A 25,792-nucleotide genomic window follows, 5' to 3' on the forward strand; every position below is an offset into this window, starting at 1 on the left:
GACACTCAAACCATACGTGATAATTTACCATATATTGAAATTAGTATATTCGATGATATCCTCTGAATTCAGAAAATGACAAAGTAGTGAATTGTAGAATTTGATATTAATAAAAATTTCATCAAATGATATTATATCCAATAATTCTGTGTCACATATAACCAATGACTTAATTAAATCTTAAACAATGAATGTAATTCAAAAGTTTTCTTCTTGTTATAGAAAAATTTCCTGAGAATAAATACAGTGATATCCTTACTAAAAAAAAAAAAAAAAAACTTTTCTTCTGGACTAGAAAAATTCAATATGATTATTTTAAGAGTTAACTGGTTTCTTCCAGACAAATTAAAATCCAGTGGTCACTTTTCTGCATATATTCTATTCTTGATGTGTCTGAAGAAAGAAATAGTTAATGAGAATTGCAAAACCTGGAAAAAAGGGAAACAATAAGAGATCAAAATGTAATCAATAAGAATAATTTGTAAAGTTAACACCGTGTAATCACCAAAATGTATTCTGCAAAGGGAAAAGGGAGGAAGGAGGGTGAGACCATTTCCAAGCAAGGTACATATATATCATTGTGAATAGGAAGTCAGAGTAAGTCTTCTAGGGTAACCCAGCTGTCACCAAGTTCATTTACAGAGAGGGAGAAGGAATAGACTGCTCAATTTTAATTACATGGGCTATCACTGGGCTAGATGCTGTGATAAATTGCTGATGTTTGGCGTTCATCATTTTTCTAACATCATCACTTCCAAAAAACTGCCTCTTTTTGTTACAGGATCCTGAAAGAAGGTCTGCAAAGGGTAGATGATAAACTGGAACACAACAGTATCCCCCATTCAGTCTTAATTGCCTCAGGATGAATACAATAGAGAATAAACATTTAAAAAGAGTGTCAATGCTTATAAGACTGTCTGGTTTACCACCATCCTGAGACTAAACACTTACCAGTTGAAAAGCATTTATGGAACTTTAGGTGAGCGCCCTGGTTGTTGTTCAGTTGCTAAGTTGTGTCCTGGTCTTTGCATGCCAGGTTTCCCTGCCCTTCACTATCTCCCAGAGCTTCCTCAAACTCATGTCCATTGACTTGGTGATGCTGTCCAGCCATCTCATTCTCTGTCACCCTCTTCTCCACCTGCCCTCAATCTTTTTCAGCATCAGGGTCTTTTCCAATAAGTTGGCTCTTCACATCCAGTGGCCAAAGTATTGGAGCTTCAGCATCAGTCCTTCCAATGAATATTCAGGACTTATTTCCTTAAAATTGACTGGTTTGATCTCCTTGCTGTCCAAGGGATTCTCAAGAGTCTTCTCCAGCATCACAATTCAAACACATCAATTCTTCAGCATTCAGCCTTCTTTATGGTCCAATTCTCACATCTGTATATAACTACTGGAAAAACCATACCTTTGACTATACAAAACTTTGTTGGCTAAGTGATGTCTCTGCTTTTAATACTCTGTCTAGATTTGTCATAGCTTTCCTTCCAGGGAGCAAGCATTTTTAAATTTCATGGCTACAGTGACTGTCTGTAGTGACTTTGGAGCCCAAGGTAAGAAAATATGTCACTGCTTCCACTTTTTCCCCATCTGTTTGCCATGAAGTGATGGGACTGGCTACCCTGGTCTTAGTTTTTTGAATGTTGAGTTTTAAGCCAGCTTTTTCACTCTCTTCTTTCACCCTCTTCAAGAGGCTCTTTATTTCCTCTTCACTTTCTGCCATTAGAGTGGTATCATCTGCATATCTGAGGTTGTTGATACTTCTTTGTGGATCAACATAAATTAAATTTGCTATCTTATTTTGGCCAAATCACATGTTATATATTTATTCTGTTATACTCTACACAATAACAATCTATACAGTCTTACAATTTCTTTGAATTCATACACTTCACTAGCTTTTATAGGTCTTCAACTGGGACTAGAGAATGAAGTACTATTTCTGAACCTCGATTTTGCAGTTGGCGCGCTGGAAGTCAAGGAATATGTAGATTTTACTTCCCATTGTATCTCCATCTAGCATCTAGTACAGCCGCTGACACATGGTAGATGTTCTTTTCCCTTCCAAATTTATTGAATGAATGAATGAAGCAATGAATGGAAGAGTGTATGATTGACTAGATTTACTAATGTCAAACATCTGCCTATATTTAAGAAATTTGCCAGTGTACAGACTGCCAATCATGGTCAACTCACTGCCAAGATATGAAGTATTTTTTTTTAATCACAAAGAAATGAAATCATTACCTCCCAGGAAAACAACTTTTTTTTTTTATAAAGCCATTAAAAAAATATATGTTTCTATTTTTTTGAACATGCCACACACCATGTGGGATTTTAGTTCCCCAACCAGGAATTGAACCCAAGCCCCCTGCATTGGAAGTGGGGTGTCTTAACCAACTGGACTGCCATGGAAGTCCTGGATGACAACGATTTCCAGGCTCCACCCAGGCTGATCTAAGGATATTGCCTCCAGTTGGGACCTCCTGTGTGTGAACAGTTTCAAGGTCCTGGCTCCTATTGGATTAATTAATCTGCTTAGGTCTTCATCTGGTTGTTCTACAGTGTATCCCATATACTTTATACTTAATTTTGTTTTATATTTAAAAATATAAACAAAAACTTACCTCTGAAACCAAAAGTCCAAAGTTAATTCCAATTAATGTCAAAGCATTAGCATGATACCATGTGTTGATTTTATTTTCACAACCCTAAGGAAAAGAACTTACTTAGATTGGCTTGGAGATATAAATGGTTTTATACATAATTCCATTACAGAGAAGAGACAAAGAGATTAGTAATTTATCAAAGTCTAAAAAGCAAGTCAATATCTAACTGGAGACTGGACTTTTTAGCCCAGAAAGCTTCATATAATAGCAGGATGCCCCAGTTGCTACTTTTTAAGTTGCTAAGATGTTGTCAGGTAGTTGAAATCAGAAATTTACTAAGTTTTGAGAGGGATTTGATTTTCTGAATACTACTGAAATTCAGCAGGGTGTATACTATTGCCTAACGTGATATTTCCCAAAGAGAACCTTTTTTGGAGAATCCTTCAAATGGAGATTCCTTAAAGGGAGATTCCTTAATGGAAAGTCCTTAAGTGGAGATTAAATAGAATCCTTAAATGGAGACTCCTCCATTTATCTATGAATGAATTATCTTATTGAAAGATAACATCTTAAAATTAGAATAACATCAAAGTATTAGATTAACACAAAGTATTAGTATAACACAAAGTATTAGATTAACAAAAATGTATTAGTATAACACAAAATATTAGGTTAACAAAAATGTCAATTTTATTAACATTAGAATAACACAAAGTATTAGAAGTTATTGGGATGGAAATCCCCAGTTTATCATGTCCTATATCTGTAAATAGCAGTTGCTACAGATGAACCTCTACTATGGTTTCTGCCGTCTTAATGTGAACACCACCCTTGACACATCTCGGATTTCCTCCCTTAGTTTTTGCCAAACCTCATGCCTCTTTATTTCTGCTGCTGCAGTTCCTTTACCAGTCCTATACAACTGAGATTCGCCAAAAGGATCTCCTCTGTCAAAAGATGGCTGAGGAGAGAGTTAATGGAATCCCAAGTTCTAGGCACACTTAGATCACATATTCCATAAAGTTTAATGAATTTCTTAGGTAAGTGATATAATCCACTTCGCTGTGGTTTCATTAGCAAGGTGCTTAAGAACCTAATAACCATGAATGGCATTGTTTTTAATACAACAATTTGCTCAGGATTCTAAAATGACTTGCAGAAAAAAAGGGGGGAGGGTTACTGTAAACACTTGGAGAAGCCTTGGCTTATATTTACCTGTAGGTATGTTGCATTCAGTGGCTCATTACAAAACCACTTTCTTAATGTAGAATTTGTGCAAGAACATGGCACCTGTTCTGAATTTTCTTTATTCTTATTCTTGGTCCAATCTGTGTAATTTTTTTGGCCACAACACTGAAACTAGAAAAATGATTCTATAAGTTTTACTATAGAATATTCAAAGTACAGTTAATTATATGACTCCTATGTGTCTCAAATGGTTTTATGATAAATTTATTAATTTATTCTACATTGAAATATAACAGATTATACAAGTATATTTTTTGTTTATTTAAACCATTAGCCTGTTGCTGCTATGGTTGATATTAACCAGAATTAAAGATCTCTACTCATATAAGTGGGCTATGTTTGAATGAAATTGTTATTTCTAAATTTACCTTATTGAGTTCAGGATGAAAGATATACTTGATTTACTAAATCATGTTTAGAGCCAGAACATAGGCGGGTGAATCCCTTGAGCCATACCTTCTCCTAACTATAACAGTTTTCTTTATGATTTCTCTAAAATATGCTGCCATATGTATTTAATATACATAGAGACTCAGGGTTATTTCTACATTCTTAGGGTTAATGTAAGATGTTAACCTTATATTTTGTATTGTGTGAAAAGCTGCCACAAAAAAAAAACCCAAAAAGGTAAAAAGGAAAAGAGTCATAGGAATGATCAAGCATTTATGAAATGTCTCATCTCCAATCCTATCAAACTGAGTTGAAAGGTGTGAAAGAATCAGTTTATGTATTTGTCACCCAGGAAATAAGAGAAAGTTAAAGTGAGTAGTTTTTAAAGTGTCTGAGGAGGCCTTGGAAATAGCTGTGACAAGAAGGGAAGCCTAAAGCAAAGGAGAAAAGGAAAGATATACCCATTTGAAATCAGAGTTCTAAAGAATAGCCAGGAGAGATAAGAAAGCCTTCCTCAGCCATCAGTGCAAAGAAATAGAGGAAAACAACAGAATGGGAAAGACTAGAGATCTCTTCAAGAAAATTAGAGATACCAAGGGAACATTTCATGCAAAGATGGGCTCAATAAAGGACAGAAATGGTATGGACCTAACAGAAGCAGAAGATATTAAGAAGAGGTGGCAAGAATACACAGAAAAACTGTACAAAAAAAGATCTTCATGACCCAGATAATCACGATGGTGTGATACTCACCTAGAGCCAGACAACCTGGAATGTGAAGTCAAGTGGGCCTTAGGAAGCATCACTATGAACAACGCTAGTGGAGGTGATGGAATTCCAGTTGAGCTATTTCAAATCCTGAAAGACGATGCTTTGAAAGTGCTGCACTCAATATGCCAGCAAATTTGGAAAACTCAGCAGTGGCCACAAGACTGGAAAAGGTCAGTTTTCACTCCAATCCCAAAGAAAGGCAATCCCAAAAATGCTCAAACTACTGCACAATTGCACTCATCTCTCACGCTAGTAAAGTAATGCTCAAAATTCTCCAAGCCAGGCTTCAGCAATAGGTGAACCGTGAACTTCCAGATGTTCAAGCTGGTTTTAGAAAAGGCAGAGAAAAAAAAAAAAGAAAAAGAAAAGGCAGAGGAACCAGAGATTGATTTGCCAACATCCGCTGGGTCATCGAAAAAGCAAGAGTTCCAGAAAAACATCTATTTCTGCTTTATTGACTATGCCAAAGCCTTTGACTGTGTAGGTCACAATAAACTGTGGAAAATTCTGAAAGAGATGGGAATACCAGACCACCTGACCTGCCTCTTGAGAAACCTGTATGCAGGTCAGGAAGCAACAGTTAGAACTGGACATGGAACAACAGACTGGTTCCAAATAGGAAAAGGAGTATGTCAAGGCTGTATATTGTCACCCTGCTTATTTAACTTATATTCAGAGTACACCATGAGAAACATTGGGCTGGAGGAAGCACAAGCTGGAATCAAGATTGCCAGGAGAAATATCAATAACCTCAGGTATGCAGATGACACCACCCTTATGGCAGAAAGTGAAGAAGAACAAAAGAGCCTCTTGTTGAAAGTGAAAGAGAAGAGTGAAAAAGTTGTCTTAAAGCTCAACATTCAGAAAACTAAAATCATGGCATCCAGTCCCATCACTTCATGGTAGATAGATGGGGAACAGTGGAAACAGTGGAAGACTTTATTTTTCTGGGCTCCAAAATCACTGCAGATGGTGACTATAGCCATGAAATTAAAAGACACTTATTCCTTGGAAGGAAAGTCATGACCAACCTAGACAGCATATTAAAAAGCAGAGACATTACTTTGCCAACAAAGGTCGGTCTAGTCAAGGCTATGCTTTTTCCAGTAGTCATGTATGGATGTGAGAGTTGGTCTATAAAGAAAGCAAAGAATTGATGCTTTTGGACTGTGGTGTTGGAAAAGACTCTTGAGAGTCCCTTGGACTGCAAGGAGATCCAACCAGTCCATCCTAAAGGAGATCAGTCCTGGGTGTTCATTGGAAGGACTGATGCTGAAGCTGAAACTCCAATACTTTGGCCACCTGATGCAAAGAGCTGACTTGTTGGAAAAGACCCTGATGCTGGGAAAGATTGAGGGCAGGAGAAGAAGGGGACGACACAGGATGAGATGGCTGGATGGCATCACCGACTCAATGGACACGGGTTTGGGTAGACTCTGGGAGTTGGTGATGGACAGAGATGCCTGGCGTGCTGCGGTCCATGGGGTCGCAAAGAGTCGGACATGACTGAGCGACTGAACTGAACTGAACTGCAAGTGAGTAGATCATTATTTTCTAAGCTTGTTATTGAAAGTTATAGCATCAGTAGCACCTATGTTGCAGTATGTGCCAACAATATATGCCAATAGTCTTGGAAACATTGAATGACTAATATAGTACTTTAGAGACTGGGTATTGAAAGTTAATAAAATCTACATATACCATCTCAATGCTCAGTGATATTCATGGCTAGAAAATATAAGTTGGAGTCTCATTAATGACAGTGATATCATACATATAGAAGTGTTTTCCTGATTATCAGTTAATGACCATAGGAAGGTTTGATATACTATTAGTCATAATGCTATCTGAAAATGCAATACCTTTTCAGATCACATACACCAAAGAAAAAATAAGGTGAATAAAATCATTTATAATACATTTAATTTCTCCTAAGAAGCATTTCTGTTATTAAATATACTAAAAATAATAACTGTTTATGTGAAACTCTGGTATAGCACTTGAGCACAAAATCTAGTGTAGTTTGTCAGGGATTGAATTTTGGCTATGCCATCTATTAGCCATGTGGCACTGGCTAAGTTATGAATTTCTCTACCATCATCAACAAAATGAAGATAATAGTTCCTACCTCATTGGACTGAGAGGACTAAATAGTTAATATATGCAAAGCACCTAAAAAAGGAACTGGGGCTATGTAAATGTTTGCTATTTTTTTTTTTATCAAGTATTTACTATGTTCCTGTGTCGATCTTTTCTTATAACCATTTAGCTGACTACACACATTCCCTTACCTTGCCAGGAAACATCTGAACAGTGAAATAATAACCCTAACAACATTAACTAACAAGTATTAGGTTGCTTACTGTGTCCGAGATCCAAGGTTTTCTATGTATTAAATATATTACTTTCTTTGTTCTTGACAACCAGAGGTAGGGGTTATTCTGCCTATTTTGTTAATATGGTACCTGAAATTAAGAAGATTTCTTATCCAGGATCATAAAGTTATCACATGGCAAACCTGATGTTCAGGCTCAAATGGGAACCATCAGGATACTCTGTTGCCAGCAGGGACTGGGCTTAGAATTTATCTCCCCCTGGATGCAACAGAGTAGGTTATTGTTACACTTGGCAGAAGACTCCCAACACTTTTACAGCTGAATCCAGGTTAAAATGACCAGACATCGAAGAAGAAGACAAAAAGAAAGGCCATGAGAAAATACTCGAGAAGATAATAGCTGAAAACTTCCCTAAAATGGGGAAGGAAATAGCCACCCAAGTCCAAGAAACCCAGAGAGTCCCAAACAGGATAAACCCAAGGCGAAACACCCCAAGACACATATTAATCAAATTAACAAAGATCAAACACAAAGAACAAATACTAAAAGCAGCAAGGGAGAAACAACAAATAACACACAAAGGGATTCCCATAAGGATAACAGCTGATCTATCAATAGAAACCCTCCAGGCCAGAAGGGAATGGCAGGACATACTGAAAGTAATGAAAGAGAATAACCTACAACCTAGATTACTGTATCCAGTAAGGATCTCATTCAGATATGAAGGTGAATTCAAAAGCTTTACAGACAAGCAAAAGCTGAGAGAATTCAGCACCACCAAACCAGCTCTTCAACAAATGCTAAAGGATCTTCTCTAGACAGGAAATGCAGAAAGGTTGTATAAAGGTGAACCCAAAACAACAAAGTAAATGGCAACGGGACCACACCTATCAATAATTACCTTAAATGTAAATGGGTTGAATGCCCCAACCAAAAGACAAAGATTGGCTGAATGGATACAAAAACAAGACCCCTATATATGCTGTCTACAAGAGACCCACCTCAAAACAAGAGACATATACAGACTAAAAGTGAAGGGCTAGAAAAAAATATTTCACGCAAACGGAGACCAAAAGAAAGCAGGAGTCGCAATACTCATATAAATAAAGGATGTGAAAAGAGACAAAGAAGGACACTACATAATGATCAAAGGATCAATCCAAGAAGAAGATATAACAATTATAAATATATATGCACCCAACATAGGAGCACCGCAATATGTACGGCAAACACTAACGAGTATGAAAGAGGAAATTAATAGTAACACAATAATAGTGGGAGACTTTAATACCCCACTCACAACTATGGATAGATCAACTAAACAGAAAATTAACAAGGAAACACAAACCTTAAATGACACAATGGACCAGCTAGACCTAATTGATATCTATAGGACATTTCACCCCAAAACAATCAACTTCACCTTGTTCTCAAGTGCACACGGAACCTTCTCCAGAATAAATCACATCCTGGGCCATAAACCTGGTCTTGGAAAATTCAAAAAAATTGAAATCATTCCAGTCATCTTTTCTGACCACAGTGCAGTAAGATTAGATCTCAATTACAGGGAAAAAAAATTGTTAAAAATTCAAACATATGGAGGCTAAATAACATGATTCTGAATAACCAACAAATCATAGAAGAAATCAAAAAAGAAATCAAAATATGCATAGAAATGAATGAAAATGAAAACACAACAACCCAAAACCTATGGGACACTGTAAAAGCAGTGCTAAGGGGAAGGTTGATAGCATTACAGGCTTACCTCAAGAAACAAGAAAAAAGCCAAATAAATAACCTAACTCTACACCTAAAGCAATTAGAGAAGGAAGAAATGAAGAACCCCAGGGTTAGCAGAAGGAAAGAAATCTTAAAAATTAGGGCAGAAATAAATGCAAAAGAAACTAAAGAGACCATAGCAAAAATCAACAAAGCTAAAAGCTGGTTTTTTGAAAAAATAAACAAAATTGACAAACCATTAGCAAGACTCATTAAGAAGCAAAGAGAGAAGAACCAAATTAACAAAATTAGAAATGAAAATGGAGAGATCACAACAGACAACACTGAAATACAAAGGATCATAAGAGACTACTACCAGCAGCTCTATGCCAATAAAATGGACAACTTGGATGAAATGGACAAATTCTTAGAAACGTATAACTTTCCAAAACTGAACCAGGAAGAAATAGAAGATCTTAACAGACCCATCACAAGCAAGGAAATCAAAACTGTAATCAAAAATCTTCCAGCAAACAAAAGCCCAGGACCAGATGGCTTCACAGCTGAATTCTACCAAAAATTTAGAGAAGAGCTAACACCTATCTTACTCAAACTCTTCCAGAAAATTGCAGATGAAGGTAAGCTTCCAAACTCATTCTATGAGACCACCATCACCCTAATTCCAAAACCAGACAAAGATGCCACACAAAAAGAAAACTACAGGCCAATATCACTGATGAACATAGATGCAAAAATCCTTAACAAAATTCTAGCAAACAGAATCCAACAACATATTAAAAAAATCATACACCATGACCAAGTGGGCTTTATCCCAGGAATGCAAGGATTCTTTAATATCTGCAAATCAATCAATGTAATACACCACATTAACAAATTGAAAGATAAAAACCATATGATTATCTCAATAGATGCAGAGAAAGCCTTTGACAAAATTCAACACTCATTTATGATTAAAACTCTCCAGAAAGCAGGAATAGAAGGAACATACCTCAACGTAATAAAAGCTATATATGACAAACCCACAGCAAGCATCACCCTCAATGGTGAAAAATTGAAAGCATTTCCCCTGAAATCAGGAACAAGACAAGGGTGCCCACTCTCACCACTACTATTCAACATAGTGTTGGAAGTTTTGGCCACAGCAATCAGAGCAGAAAAAGAAGTAAAAGGAATCCAGATAGGAAAAGAAGAAGTGAAACTCGTGCTGTTTGCAGATGACATGATCCTCTACATAGAAAACCCTAAAGACTCTTCCAGAAAATTACTAGAGCTAATCAATGAATATAGTAAAGTTGCAGGATATAAAATTAACACAGAGAAATCCCTTGCATTCCTATATACTAACAATGAAAAATCAGAAAGAGAAATTAAGGAAACAATACTATTCACCATTGCAACGAAAAGAATAAAATACTTAGGAGTATATCTACCTAAAGAAACAAAAGACCTATACATAGAAAACTATAAAACACTGATGAAAGAAATCAAAGAGGACACAAACAGATGGAGAAACATACCGTGTTCATGGATTGGAAGAATCAATATTGTCAAAATGGCTATTCTACCCAAAGCAATCTATAGATTCAATGCAATCCCTATCAAGCTACCAACGGTATTTTTCACAGAACTAGAACAAATAATTTCACAATTTGTATGGAAATACAAAAAACCTCGAATAGCCAAAGTAATCTTGAGAAAGAAGAATGGAACTGGAGGAATCAACCTGCCTGACTTCAGACTCTACTACAAAGCCACAGTCATCAAGACAGTACGGTACTGGCACAAAGACAGAAATATAGATCAATGGAACAGAATAGAAAGCCCAGAGATAAATCCATGAACCTATGGACACCTTATCTTTGATAAAGGAGGCAAGGATATACAATGGGAAAAAAGACAACCTCTTTAACAAGTGGTGCTGGGAAAACTGGTCAACCACTTGTAAAAGAATGAAACTAGAACACTTTCTAACACCATACACAAAAATAAACTCAAAATGGATTAAAGATCTAAATGTAAGACCAGAAACTATAAAACTCCTAGAGGAGAACATAGGCAAAACACTCTCTGACATAAATCACAGCAAGATCCTCTATGACCCACCTCCCAGAATATTGGAAATAAAAGCAAAAATAAACAAATGGGACCTAATGAAACTTAAAAGCTTTTGCACTACAAAGGAAACTATAAGTAAGGTGAAAAGACAGCCCTCAGAAAAAATAATAGCAAATGAAGAAACAAAGGATTAATCTCAAAAATATACAAGCAACTCCTGCAGCTCAATTCCAGAAAAATAAATGACCCAATCAAAAAATGGGCCAAAGAACTAAACAGACATTTCTCCAAAGAAGACATACAGATGGCTAACAAACACATGAAAAGATGCTCAACATCACTCATTATTAGAGAAATGCAAATCAAAACCACAATGAGGTACCATTACACGCCAGTCAGGATGGCTGCTATCCAAAAGTCTACAAGCAATAAATGCTGGAGAGGGTGTGGAGAAAAGGGAACCCTCTTACACTGTTGGTGGGAATGCAAACTAGTACAGCCACTATGGAAAACAGTGTTGAGATTTCTTAAAAAACTGGAAATAGAACTGCCATATGACCCAGCAATCCCACTTCTGGGCATACACACTGAGGAAACCAGATCTGAAAGAGACACGTGCACCCCAATGTTCATCGCAGCACTGTTTATAATAGCCAGGACATGGAAGCAACCTAGATGCCCATCAGCAGATGAATGGATAAGGAAGCTGTGGTACATATACACCATGGAATATTATTCAGCCATTAAAAAGAATTCATTTGAATCAGTTCTAATGAGATGGATGAAACTGGAGCCCATTATACAAAGTGAAGTAAGCCAGAAAGATAAAGATCATTACAGCATACTAACACATATATATGGAATTTAGAAAGATGGTAATGACAACACTATATGCAAAACAGAAAAAGAGACACAGAAGTACAGAACAGACTTTTGAACTCTGTGGGAGAAGGTGAGGGTGGGATGTTTCAAAAGAACAGCATGTATATTATCTATGGTGAAACAGATCACCAGCCCAGGTGGGATGCATGAGACAAGTACTCGGGCCTGGTGCACTGGGAAGACCCAGAGGAGTCGGATGAAGAGGGAGGAGGGAGGGGGGATCGGGATGGGGAATACGTGTAACTCTATGGCTGATTCATATCAATGCATGACAAAACCCACTGAAATGTTGTGAAGTAATTAGCCTCCAACTAATAAAAAAAATAAAAATAAATAAATAAATAAAAATTTAAAAATTAAATAAAAAAAAAATAAAATGACCAGACATCAATTGACCCAGAAAAGTAGATACACCTTACAAAAGAAGGGTAAAACTCAAGATCTGTAAATTTAGACAATCCTATTGCACCTCATTTGTTTAGAAGAAATACAAGAACCTCTCATTCCTGTGCCCATCCCCTGTCCTTCCTTGTCTTCCCACTTCTCAGCTGTCACCTTTGGTGTCTAATTTTTTTAGTTTTATGATAATTTCATCTTACTGTTTTCTGCAGAGCATTCAGAATCATCCACTTGGGTATATCTTGAGGAAAATCCTCAGATCCATACTCAGAAATGATGGAATCAATTTTATTATGCCATGCTTGGTGAACCTGTTGAAAATTTTATTAAAAATGAAAATTTGGTAGAAACTTCCCTTATGGTTTCTCATAAGAAGTATTCAAACTCAGTTTGTTATTTTCAACTTATTTCTAAGTGTTTTTTTTTTTCTTCCTATCATTATTTTTAGCAATGAGTAAGTGTGAATACCTTTGGTATTTTACACTGTGATCTACAGGAAGACTACATTAGACTTCTTTTATGATTAAGAAGAATATTATGTGCTGCTATCCTCAATGTTGAAGGGTCCTAACATTTCTTCTCATAATGTCAGGAAAAATTATGAAAGACTTATAAATGGAAAAGATGACTGAGGATCTTTTCAATGGAAACTACGTTTTCTTTAGTGTACCTTCAGGGTTCTCTGATTCTATGAGTCTGTACCTTTGACAGCCTTTAATTTATTTTACAACTTTGTAAGTTGTGTATTTGTTGGTCTCAATATCCCAATTCAAATGATTCTTTGTTGGAGGGAATTGCAGATGAATTTTTCCTGGTGGGGATGAAATTGATCCCTTTCCTTTCAAAGTCAGTTTTTATGTCATTTTTTGTATCTATATAAATGTTTTCTCTTTGGACTCTCCTTCTAATTAGTTTTTATATCTAAACTAGTTCCCACATTAATCAAGGTGTTAAATAAAATTACTGACCTGAATCTACTGTATATTTTACAAGAATTACACTTTTTGATTTAAAAATTATCTTTTCATAATGCTAAAGCAAAAATAATCATATCTGAAAGTTTGGGGGAAAATTGTTATTTTGAAATCTAGATATTGCATGGGTAATTTTCAATAGGAACTTATACAAGCATTTAAAAATTTATATGGCTTTCATAAATAAGTCCTAATTTGGTCCTAAAAAATAGCAAAAGGTAGAAATTCCAGATGTTATTTTCATTTTATGAACCATGAAATAGATACTCAGAGAATATGATATTTGTTTTGTTTACATGAATGAAGAAGAGTGTGACTTCTAAACCTAATTCATTTGAAATCTAGTCTAATACTTTCTCATTGTAATATGCTATCTTTGAATGATGAAAACTAAATAACTGGTTGTAATACTACAATAATTAAGACATCTGTACATGTTAAACTCTTACACACTTACATCTAAGAAGCTTAGAATGATATAATGTGTTATTCATATAATCTATTTCACATATTCTCTGAGTTAATTTTTATTTAGAATAGAAAATGATGCTTTTCTATTTTATACTGTTGTGATGACATGGAGACATATCCTCATTTACCTTTTAAAGCTTAACTTGGGAGACTGAGAGTGCCCACGAATCACACTTTAGTATATAAGAGTCAAAATGATTTTCATATATAATCTAGGTTACTACTATATAAATAAAATTCCCTCACACATATTCAACGTGAAAAATATCCTGTGAAGCCCTAGTGCATCTCCAACACTGAGTCAGCATTATAAATGACATAAAATATTTAAAAGCTCGTGAGAGCTTAATCCAGTTTGAACTGTAGAAGTCAAGGTGATATAAACTAAGCTGCTATCTCTAAGACTGGTTAACAAATGTTAGAGTTCAGACTTTGTCATTTGGCCATGATATATTTCACATGTATTTCTGGGCTCAAAACCAGTTTTCTGTTCTAGAAAGCAGGACTTACAATGCATCTCTGGGATTTGTTATGAGGATCAATAATATAGTGCCAATAAAGTGCCTATCACAGTCTTTGGCACATGGTAATTATTATTAAATGAGAGATTTTATTATTCCTAAAATAGGTGGAGAGGAATATGTGAATAATGCTTAAATAAATATGGGTGACATTGATTAACTGTATCCATGTGTTAAAAGTCCTTAAGTCTAATATTCAGGTTCTATCACCAGGTCCAAAAGTTAGAGGATGATGTGTTGGGATCAAGACAGCATTACAGGACTCACTTGACTGTGTGTGCATGCACACACACACATGCATACACATTTTTTTCATGTGGAGAGAAGAAATTTTATTTATTCATTTATTTATTTTTTTAATTTTTTTATTAGTTGGAGGCTAATTACTTCACAACATTTCAGTGGGTTTTGTCATACATTGATATGAATCAGCCATGGATTTACACGTCTTCCCCATCCCAATCCCCGCTCCCACCTCCCTCTCCACCCGATTCCTCTCGAAACATCCCACCCTCGCCTTCTCCCACAGAGTTCAAAAGTCTGTTCTGTATTTCTGTGTCTCTTTTTCTGTTTTGCATATAGGGTTATCGTTACCATCTTTCTAAATTCCATATATATGTGTTAGTATGCTGTAATGTTCTTTATCTTTCTGGCTTACTTCACTCTGTATAAGGGGCTCCAGCTTCATCCATCTCATTAGGACTGGTTCAAATGAATTCTTTTTAATGGCTGAGTAATATTCCATGGTGTATATGTACCACAGCTTCCTTATCCATTCATCTGCTGATGGGCATCTAGGTTGCTTCCATGTCCTGGCTATTATAAACAGTGCTGCGATGAACATTGGGGTGCACGTGTCTCTTTCAGATCTGGTTTCCTCAGTGTGTATGCCCAGAAGTGGGATTGCTGGGTCATATGGCAGTTCTATTTCCAGTTTTTTAAGAAATCTCCACACTGTTTTCCATAGCGGCTGTACTAGTTTGCATTCCCACCAACAGTGTAAGAGGGTTCCCTTTTCTCCACACCCTCTCCAGCATTTATTGCTTGTAGACTTTTGGATAGCAGCCATCCTGACTGGCGTGTAATGGTACCTCATTGTGGTTTTGATTTGCATTTCTCTAATAATGAGTGATGTTGAGCATCTTTTCATGTGTTTGTTAGCCATCTGTATGTCTTCTTTGGAGAAATGTCTGTTTAGTTCTTTGGCCCATTTTTTGATTGGGTCATTTATTTTTCTGGAATTGAGCTGCAGGAGTTGCTTGTATATTTTTGAGATTAATCCTTTGTCTGTTTCTTCATTTGCTATTATTTTCTCCCAATCTGAGGGCTGTCTTTTCACCTTACTTATAGTTTCCTTTGTAGTGCAAAAGCTTTTAAGTTTCATTAGGTCCCATTTGTTTATTTTTGCTTTTATTTCCAATATTCTGGGAGGTGGGTCATAGAGGATCTTGCTGTGATTTATGTCGGAGAGTGTTTTGCCTATGTTCTCCTCTAGGAGTTTTATAGTTTCTGGTCTTACATTTAGATCTTTAATCCATTTTGAGTTTATTTTTGTGTATGGTGTTAGAAAGTGTTCTAGTTTCATTCTTTTACAAGTGGTTGACCAGTTTTCCCAGCACCACTTGTTAAAGAGGTTAAATTTTAGATCTAAATGCCAAGTCATTAACAATAGGCCCTAAGTAATTAGATACCCAGGACAGATGCCAAGCAGAAGAGAGCAAATGAAGTTGGAAAGCAATGGTGTTATATAGAAAACCTTTTGTTGAGGTTTGGCTATTAATTACGCGTTGATATATATATATATATATATATAATTTGCTTTGCTCATATATATCATATATATGATATATATATATATAGAGAGAGAGAGATATGATATATATATATATACATATATATATATAGAGAGAGAGAGAGAGAGAAGGCAAGTGCAAGTGAGAGAGAGTTTGAAGGCTAGGAACCATAGGAATTGATCAGGGTTGCCTTCAAAATTCAATGAGGGAAGGCCTTTCCTGGTGGCCCAGTGGTTAAGAATCCGGTGCCAGTGCGGGGCACACGGGTTCAGTCCCTGGTCCGGGAAAATCGCACACGCTTCGGGGAAACCAAGCCTGTGCTCTGTGACTACTGAAGCCTGCACGCCAGGAGCACGTGCGCTACAACAACAGAACCCATCGCAATAAGAAACCTGGGCAACACAGTGAAGAGTCGCCTGTGCTCACCGCAACTAGAGAAGGCCTGCAGGCAGCAACAAAGACCCAGCACATCCAGAAATAAATAAATAAAAATTATTTTTTAAAAGTCAAATAAGGGCAGGTAGAGAGCTTTTAAATAGCTACTCTGTTACAGGGACTTTATAACTGTCAGTTAATGATAACTCTATAAGGTAGTAGATGAAGACGTAGGTTTAAGGACCGACTTCAAGTCCATGGTCTTAGTGTTATAAGACAGTCCCCCAGGATACAAAAACAGACCTTGACGGCACTGAAATACTGAAGTTTCTTAAAGAATTGAAAGTAACTATAGGCTGTAAAGAGGTAAGTTGTATTACCAAAAAGTTTTCAGGCAATTTATTATGTGCTTTTTTGAACTTAAAAAATATAAATCACCTGTTAATTTAATTGTGTCACTTACGGCCATAACTATACAAATATATGAATTATTCAGTACATCTTATTTAATGAAATTGCTAAATTTAAAATTAGTACTAATTAGTATCTTTAGAAAGTCTAAAGATATTTCTTTACAAGAACAGAATATAGTACAGTAATGTGGTTATTAGTGACAGCCAGGGTTGGCTGAGGGGGCCAGTTTTGGATTCCCCACTCTAAGTATTATCTCCTTTCCCCCCCCTGCATTTTTTGTCATTTACAACAACATTCTCAGTCTTCTGCAGACAGAGTTAAGACATGAACTCTGTCCTCCATTCCAATCTGACCCTTGTCTCCTTTCTATTATACAATTCTAGTACTTCCATTTCATCCTTTTTCCCCTAAAGACATTTACTTACCTTTAGCTTTTAATATAGGTTTAATATAGATTTAGGTCTCAATAATCTACAACATCTGATTTTCCTGTCTTTCAAATAAAAGGATGATGTTTCCATACCTCTTCTTTCTTTGCAAAGATGAGTGTTGAAAGTACAACCTGGACACCAACAGCCCACATTAACAATACTGCATACTACGAGAAAAGAAACAGAGATGAGAACTATGCTCCTAACATATTTTTTTATACTACAGTGATGGAAAATGCACATCATATGAAATATGCAGTCTTAAAATATACATAGGTATTACTGAGGTTTCCTGTTCTCATATACATGAGTGAAATCATTACATCAAAAGGCAAAAAAATCAATGAACATTTGGATAAGAGTAAGATAGAAAGAAGTGATAATATTTCATGAGAACTCTAACAGACTATTTGGTCTAATGGAGTTGATAATAATACCCTCTTCATTCAGATCTAAAACTCATGGAGGGGAATTTAAATATCTTGACTTCTACTTAACACCACTCCTCTAACACTACAGAACTCACTAAACTGTGACCAGATATAAACTATTCCATCATGCACAAAGTAATGACAGCCTTAACAACAAGAAAATAATGAGAAAGTAACAAAGGCAACGGCAATAGTGGAGTCTATATGCACATTTGGACTATTGCTTTGAAAACTAAAACTACTTCAAAGCCAAACAAAATGATTTTTGCATTATTTGACTCTTTTCTTGTTTTAAAACTTATGGCCACTGCAATCTTCATTATAGCAGCACAGTGTTACATATTATCTAGAATTCAAAATAACTTCTATAAAGTGATGTGTCTGAATATTTTACTAAATAAAATACTAGAATGATTTAGTTAGTATTATTCATTTTACATATTTTAAACATTTAATACTTTAAAACAGTCCATTAGCATTGCTTACTCGACATAAATTGTGTTTCCTATTTTCAGGGACAAAAATAGGTTTTGCCTTCAGATCTGTTTAGAATTTTAGGTTTTTAATACTTCTAAACACAATACCTCACTTAATCTTCACTATCAAGAAATAGTGGTGAAGACAGGTAGAGACAGAGAAAATGTGCAAAACAATTTTTTGTTTTTTAAGTTACTGGGTTTCTTTTCAATGGCAAGCTGGTTGAGGTCTACTGGACCCTTGCAGGTTTCTGATTCAATGACAATATGAAATGTTACATTTGCCTAAGCTATTATTCAACTCTGTAGAGAGTTAATTTACAGAACTCTGATAGTATCAATAACACAAAAGTCCCATCATAATGCAAATGATTACTATTCATGAAAATACAAATGAATACAGTTTATAGAGAATATAAATCCCCACAAGTCTAATTCTCATTTAAACCAGTTGTGACTTCTTACTGGTTCCCCTATAATTAATTATTTAAATAAAGTCTCTGACACATGTTCATTTTCATACAGGTAAGTCATGATTTTATCCTTGAAAATTATTGTCTTTTAACCTCAGTTAGATGTCTACAGAAATAAGACTAAAATTCTCCTGCAAGCCATTTCTGTCCCAGTTTCCATATGCAAAATCAGAAGTCCCATGAGAAAATTATGCTAAAGCCCCCAGAATAAAAGAAAGATAAAATTTGAGAGTTAAAGGTGTGCCTTTGAGGAGAATAAGAAGAGAGTGAGGTCTTTTTTTCCAGGTATTGCCAGGATAAGGTGGCAAGACCCCAGAGGGAAATGAAGGCGTGGTTTCCAAATCTGCCTAAAATGCTTCTGCCCGGGGTAATATTCAAATAACAACAAGTAGCAATTACTGACAATAGGCAGCAACTAATTCCTCTGCCAGGCAGGACTCCTTCAATTGCTGTGTCATTGGCAGGGTTGACTGTCTCAGGTTTCAGGGAAGGTAAACTGCAGGAAAGGACCTGAGGTAATGGTCCCTTACCAGTCCTTCACAAGAGAATTTCACCGATATGCCGGTACTGTATATCCTGATGAAGAGCAACCCTGGTTTTGCTGCTCCAGGCCATTCAAACAGCAAATGCACAGTCCTGAAGGAACCACATCAGCCGGGACAGGGAGCGCTTTCATGGTAATGGTGTAGACTGATAACAGAACCCAGAGTGATCACCAGGACTTTCTATGCGACATAAGAGTTAGGTATTCTTGGCAAGAGGCAGCGTTGGCTAGATTTGAATTTCCTACCACAGTAAAGTGCCTGTGAATTAAAACTGATTTGAGGACTTCCTGGCGGTCCAATGGCTAAGACTTCGAGGTCCCAATGCAGGGGTCCTGGGTTCGATCCCTGGTCAGTGAACTAGATCCCACATGAAACAACTGAAGAGCCCATAGGCTGCAACTAAGGCCTGATGCAGTCACATAGTCGCTAAGTCACGTCGGACTCTTTTGCGACCCCATGGGCTGTGGCCCACCAGGCTCCTCTGTCCATGTGATTTCCCAGGGCAAGAATACTGGAGTCGGTTGCCATGTCCTTCTCCAATTTGATTTAAAGAAAATGTTAAAAGCTATATTTCACCTGAAGATATTATGAAGAAGATATTAAGAAGAGGTGGAAAGAACATACATAAAAACTATACAAAAAAGATCTTAATGTCCCAGATAACCACAATGGTGTGATCACTCACCTAGAGCCAGACATCTTGGAGTGCGTTCAAGTGGGCCTTAGGAAGCATCACTATGAACAAAGCTAGTGGGGGTAATGGAATTCCAGTTGAGCTATTTCAAATCCTAAAAGATAATGCTGTTAAAGCTGCTGCACTCAATATGCCAGCAAATATGGAAAACTCAGCAGTGGCCACAGGACTGGAAAAGGTCAGTTTTCATTCCAATCCCAAAGAAAGGCAATGCCAAAGAATGTTCAAACTACCGCACATTTGCACTCATCTCACATGTTAGTAAAGTAATGCTCAAAATTCTCCAAACCATGCTTCAAGAGTACGTAAACTGAGAACTTCCAGATGTTCAAGCTGGATTTAGAAAAGGCATAGGAAACAAATTGCCAACATCCGTTGGATCATAGAAAAAACAAGAAAAAACATAAAAACAAGACGTTTTAGGAAAAAATCTGCTTCATTGATTACTCTAAAGTCCTTGACTGTGTGGATCACAACAAACTGTGGAAAATTCTTAAACAGATGGGAATACCAGACCACCTTACCTGCCTCCTGAGAATCCTGCATGCAGGTCAAGAAGCAATAGTTAGAACCAGACATGGAACAACAGACTGGCTCCAAATTGGGAAAGGAGTACATTAAGGCTGTATATTGTCATTCTGTTTATTTAACTTCTATGCAGAGTACATCATGCAAAATGCTGGACTGGATAAAGCACAAGCTGGAATCAAGATTGCTGGGAGAAATATCAATAACCTCAGATATGTAGATGGCACCACCCTTATGGCAGAAAGCAAAGTGTAACTAAAGAGCCCCTTGATGAAAGTGAAAGAGGAGAGTGAAAAGGCTGGTTTAAAACTCAACATTCAAAAAACTAAGATCATGGCATCTGGTCCCATCACTTCATGCCAAATAGATGTGGAAACAATGGAAACAGTGACAGACTTTATTTTGGGGAGCTCCAAAATCACTGCAGATGGTGACTGCAGTCATGAAATTAAAAGACGCTTGCTCCTTGGAAGAAAAGTTATGACCAACCTATACATCATATTAAAAAGCAGAGACATTACTTTGCCAACAAAGGTTGGTCTAGTCAAAGCTATGATTTTTCCAGTAGTCATGTATGAATGTGAAAATTGGACCATAAAGAAGACTGAGTGCCAAAGAATTGATGCTTTTGAACTGTGGTGTTGTATAAGACTCTTGAGAGTCCCTTGGATTGCAAGATCAAACCAGTTAATCAAATCAGTCTTGAATATTCATTGGAAGGAATGATGCTGAAGCTGAACTCCAATACTTTAGTCACCAGATGAGAAGACAGCCTACTCATTAGAAAAGACCCTGATGCTGGGAAAGATTGAAGGCAGGAGGAGAAGGGGACAAGAAGAAGATGAGACGGTTGAATGGCATCACTGACTCAATGGACATGAGTTTGAGCAAGATCTGGGAGATGGTGAAGGACAGGGAAGCCTGGTGTGCTGCAGTGCCTGGGGTCGAGAAGAGTTGGACACAATCGAGTGACTGAACAACAACATAGTTCACCTGAATCTGTGGATTGGTATGTGATCCACACCATTCTCGTGTATGGTAAATGACTCAAGTTCAGATCTGTATTCCTCATTATGAGTTATATTTTCATGTATATGCCTGGGGAGAGATAGTGTTCTAACCTGATGCCAGAGGCTGGCCCCCTCAGCAGTTATATTTCTCTTGGTTAAATTATATATTGTGGTCTCAATTATAAGTTAGCATCCCACATAGTACACCCACAGGGAGAAAATGTGCCAACTACAGGCCACTGTTTCCTTTTCCCTCCTAAGCTTCAATGTTCATTGACTTTAACACATTTTATTCTGATTTTAGTCTTCATGTTTAAGTTTAGTTAGTTGTAGCTCACCTTAGGCAATGGATACATATTGACCCTGTGTTGAAAATTAATATCTAATGTGTTAAGGTGTTGAGGTTCAGATTTTGTCCACTGAAAACTCAGCAAGAAAATTCTGTCTAAGCAAAGATTCCTGGGAGGGGATACTTCATTGCCTTGCTCCCAAGAGCCCATTATAGTGCAATGTTTCAGTGACATAAGTCATTTTTTTTCTCAGTTGTGTAATTTGAACACTGAAAATCAAAGCTACAAATTCAGACTATTGAAATGAAATACGTACCAGAATTAGGAGCCACCTGATCTCATTATGAATTCCCAAATAACCCAAGAGACAAAGAAGAAGAATAGCAGATCCAGTTCCAATCAAAATTCGAAAAATATACATTGTCAAGTGATTATTTTCATCTGTGGAAACCACAAAATAGCTATTATTAAGTGATATGTTTTCTATTTAATAATAAATGCAGCAACCCAAGGTTTCCCTAAGCAGCTGTTGCCAAATCACTAGGATTCTCTTTCTTTCTCTCTTTTTAATATCATTCTAGCACCTCTTACCTATTCTTATGGACTTTTCTTCCTTTAATGACATGATAGAGAATTTCTTCAATCTCAGAAGATCTCTTTAAGTTAACCTTGTTTTTAATGTCTTCTATGAAAGAAGACAACTTTTTCTTGCATGAATTCTTCTGTGTATAACATCTGTCCAAACATTTATGTATTCATTCATTCATTCATCAAAAATAGTTTGAGTACCTAACATATGTGGGCTTCTTTGGTGGCTCAGTGATAAAGAATCCGCCTGCCAATGCAGGAGATGCGGGTTTGATCCCTGGACTGGGAAGATACCCTGGAGAAGAAAATGGCAACCCACCTGAGTACTCTTGCCTGGGAAATCCTATGGACAGAAAGAGGCTGGCGGGCTACAGTCTATGGGGTCACAAACAAGTCGGATATGACTTAAGCAACTAACCAACAGCCTAACATGTGGGTTAAGTTTCCCTTGTATGAGACCCTGAGTTTATTGCTAATATGGCCCCATTAAAAGTGTATTTTATTCTCTCCCCATCTAGACTGAGCTCTCTGGGCTAGAGACTATATATACACTCATATAGTCAACAGACTAACTGTTAAATGGTTAGTGCTATGGCAGATGTAGTGCTTAACAAATAATTTTTTAAAGGGAGAATGAATACATTAAATATGCCCTAGGTTTTATGGGAGAAGACCAGAGGCAGTGCACAGTGGTGTGCTGGAACAAGATTGTTCTGGCACATAAAGCCAAGGGTTACATTTTCACAAGATCTGTAAGCTACCTCAGTCCACACTGGCACCTTAAAACTGGCCATCCTGGGATTCTTTAAACCACAGAAATCAGCGCATTAAAAAAAAAAAAATATCCTCCATTGCAGAATACTTACTGGCAGGGTACTGGGTAGAAAAGCACCTGATCCAGTAGGGGGAGAAGGTGAAGGTAGGCAAGATTACTGGAGAAGGTAACACTTGAGTTTAGGCTCTGAATGATAATTGGAAATCTCTACCTTGGAATGGTGGAAGCATTCTGAGACACAGGACGGTGCAATGTGTATAGAAACTTAGCCTTGCTGGCAATTAACAGTTTCAGGCAGGTGAGACTGGGAAGGTTTGCAGGAGTGAAATTATGTGTTGTTTTTGAGTCTTCCTCACTGGAATTAAGCTCCGTGAGGACATGCCCTTTATATTTCTTGTACACTGCTGTATCCTTAGCTCATGGGATAGTGCCTAATGATATATATATATCCATTCTCTCTCTCTCCATATATATATATATGTATATATACATATCCTTCTTTATCCATTCATGTATTCATGTACAGTTGTTTCCCCATAGGGAATATTATATTTCTAACCATGTGATGGTGATAGGATATGGTAACTGAGTTGGTTTGGTTTTTTTTTTTGGTTGTGTTGGGTCTTTGCCGCCTTGCTCGAGCTTTCTCTAGCTGTGGAGAGCGGGGACCACTCCCCGCTGCGGCGTGCGGGACTCTCGCTGTGATGACTTCCCTTGTTGCCTAGCACAGGCTTGAGGCTTGAGCTTCAGCAGTTGCAACTGGCTGACTCTAGGACCCAGGGGCTCGGAGGCTGTGGTTCCGGGATCTAGGGTACAGGCTCCGCAGTTGTGAATGCGATCAGTTCCCCTGCAGTATGTGGGATCTTCCCCGATCAGGAATCGAACCCGGGTCTCCTGCCTTGGCAGGCAGGTTCTGATCCACTGCACCACCAGGGAAGTCCGGTAACTGAGATTCAAAAGAGATTATTTAACTTGGGCAGTGAAACTATATTGATCTCCATTATCTTTTAATATTTATAAATCTGTAAAAGTCTCGAGTTAGCAGAACCGCAATCCTTTATTTCTCTCATCTCTCTTGCCCAGAGTTTCTAGCTTTTTCTCTTAAAAGTCTCTCTCCTCTATGGTCTTGGATTTAAGTCGTCTTATTTAATAAGGTGTTTCTAAAACCAATTGACAAAGACCTTTTGAGGAAAAATTGAACAGTACTTAATGAATTTTAGGGAAACACTGCCACCTGCTGACTAAGTCACCTACTCAGTTGCTTAACATTGAATGCCTTATTTGATTTAGAGAAAGCAAAATAGATACATACCCAAAGCTGTGAAAAAATTATTTCCATCTAATAAAAGCCATGTACCAAATCCCATGAGTAAAAGTCCCAGAACCTACAAAAAAATAGCCAATACTTATTTTTTAACTATCTGCTAATAAAAATGTACATTTTCTTTACTAAATAATTATGAAGAAACTTACCAAGAAAGCTCCATTAATGAGATTAAGAAAGTATTTAAAAATCAACCTCTTGTTATTCCTTAACATTATTTTTCTCCGCATATACTGATGATTCTGAAAAGATAAGCACAACTTTCACTAGAAACACCACAGTAATAACTTGAAATAATTCTGCCTACTCATATCTTTTATTTACATATTTTCCCTCACACCAGCAGTCAGTATCACATTCCTCTGTTCTCCTGAATATAACAAAATATTGAAGAGTGTCTTGAAACTGTGTCTGTCTTTATCTGCACTTTTTTTGTCCAGGCAGTTGAGATCAAAGGGCATTTGTGTAACATGTCAAGAGCTGCCTTACTGAATTTCCTGCAGTTTTCAGAAAGTAAAGTTATTTTGTTTGCAGTCATAACACACCTTGTTCTCCTTGCCAGAAATCTTTCCTTTACATCTGACTGCCTTCCTGTTTCCCAGAAGAATGTTATCTCAGAAGCCTTTCCCTAATCTCGCTTTGTTGCCTGTGTTCATCTTTACTTTCTCCCTTCCTATGTAGACTTTCAGGTCCTTAAGCAGAGAGAACAGATCTTGTATATCATAACCTCAAGTCTAACATATAGTGGGAACCATGTGTTACAAATACAGATTTGTTGAATAAATCAATCAACAAATTATATTTTTATTTATATAAATAATAATTATTTATATAAATAATGAATATATTATTCATAAATAGTGAATTATATTATTTAACTAGTTTACAACTTACTTTGGTATACAGTACAGTGAAAAGAACAACGTGGTTTTAAAAAAAAATGGTTTTCCAGATACCCTATTTTCCTAAAATATTTATGGAAAAGTCAACATTTATCCTACTGGTTTTGAGTGCTTGGTTTATTAGATATGTAGGTTTTACGTTTTCTTGGGTATGTTCCTGGGTTTCCTTTTTTCTTTCACTTTTTCGATTCTAGCTAGCTCCATATTTTAAAAAGTACTGTGGTTTACAATGTTTCAACACATGCAGCGGATAATTGACACAGTGCCAAGCGTGAAAGTGAAATAGCATATAAGCCCCTGTGCCCCTGTCCTTTGAAGGAAAAGGCTTTTGCTTTAGTCTCCCAGGC

The 25,792-nt window shown here is 36.8% G+C and overlaps 1 protein-coding gene across 1 annotated transcript; it reads right to left on the reverse strand.

The window, feature by feature from the left end:
* Positions 1-359: 359 nt before the first annotated feature.
* TSPAN19 (tetraspanin 19) lies at positions 360-24,758 on the reverse strand. Its single transcript, XM_061133075.1, has 8 exons — positions 24,693-24,758; positions 24,532-24,604; positions 22,173-22,297; positions 17,502-17,576; positions 12,631-12,741; positions 3,825-3,968; positions 2,628-2,711; positions 360-428 (listed from the first exon to the last, which is right to left on the reverse strand). Exons 1-8 carry the CDS (start codon positions 24,756-24,758, stop codon positions 360-362), a joined length of 747 nt encoding a protein of 248 aa, XP_060989058.1.
* Positions 24,759-25,792: the final 1,034 nt, after the last annotated feature.

This window comes from Dama dama, chromosome 3 (assembly GCF_033118175.1).
Source record: "Dama dama isolate Ldn47 chromosome 3, ASM3311817v1, whole genome shotgun sequence".
NCBI lineage: Eukaryota > Metazoa > Chordata > Mammalia > Artiodactyla > Cervidae > Dama > Dama dama.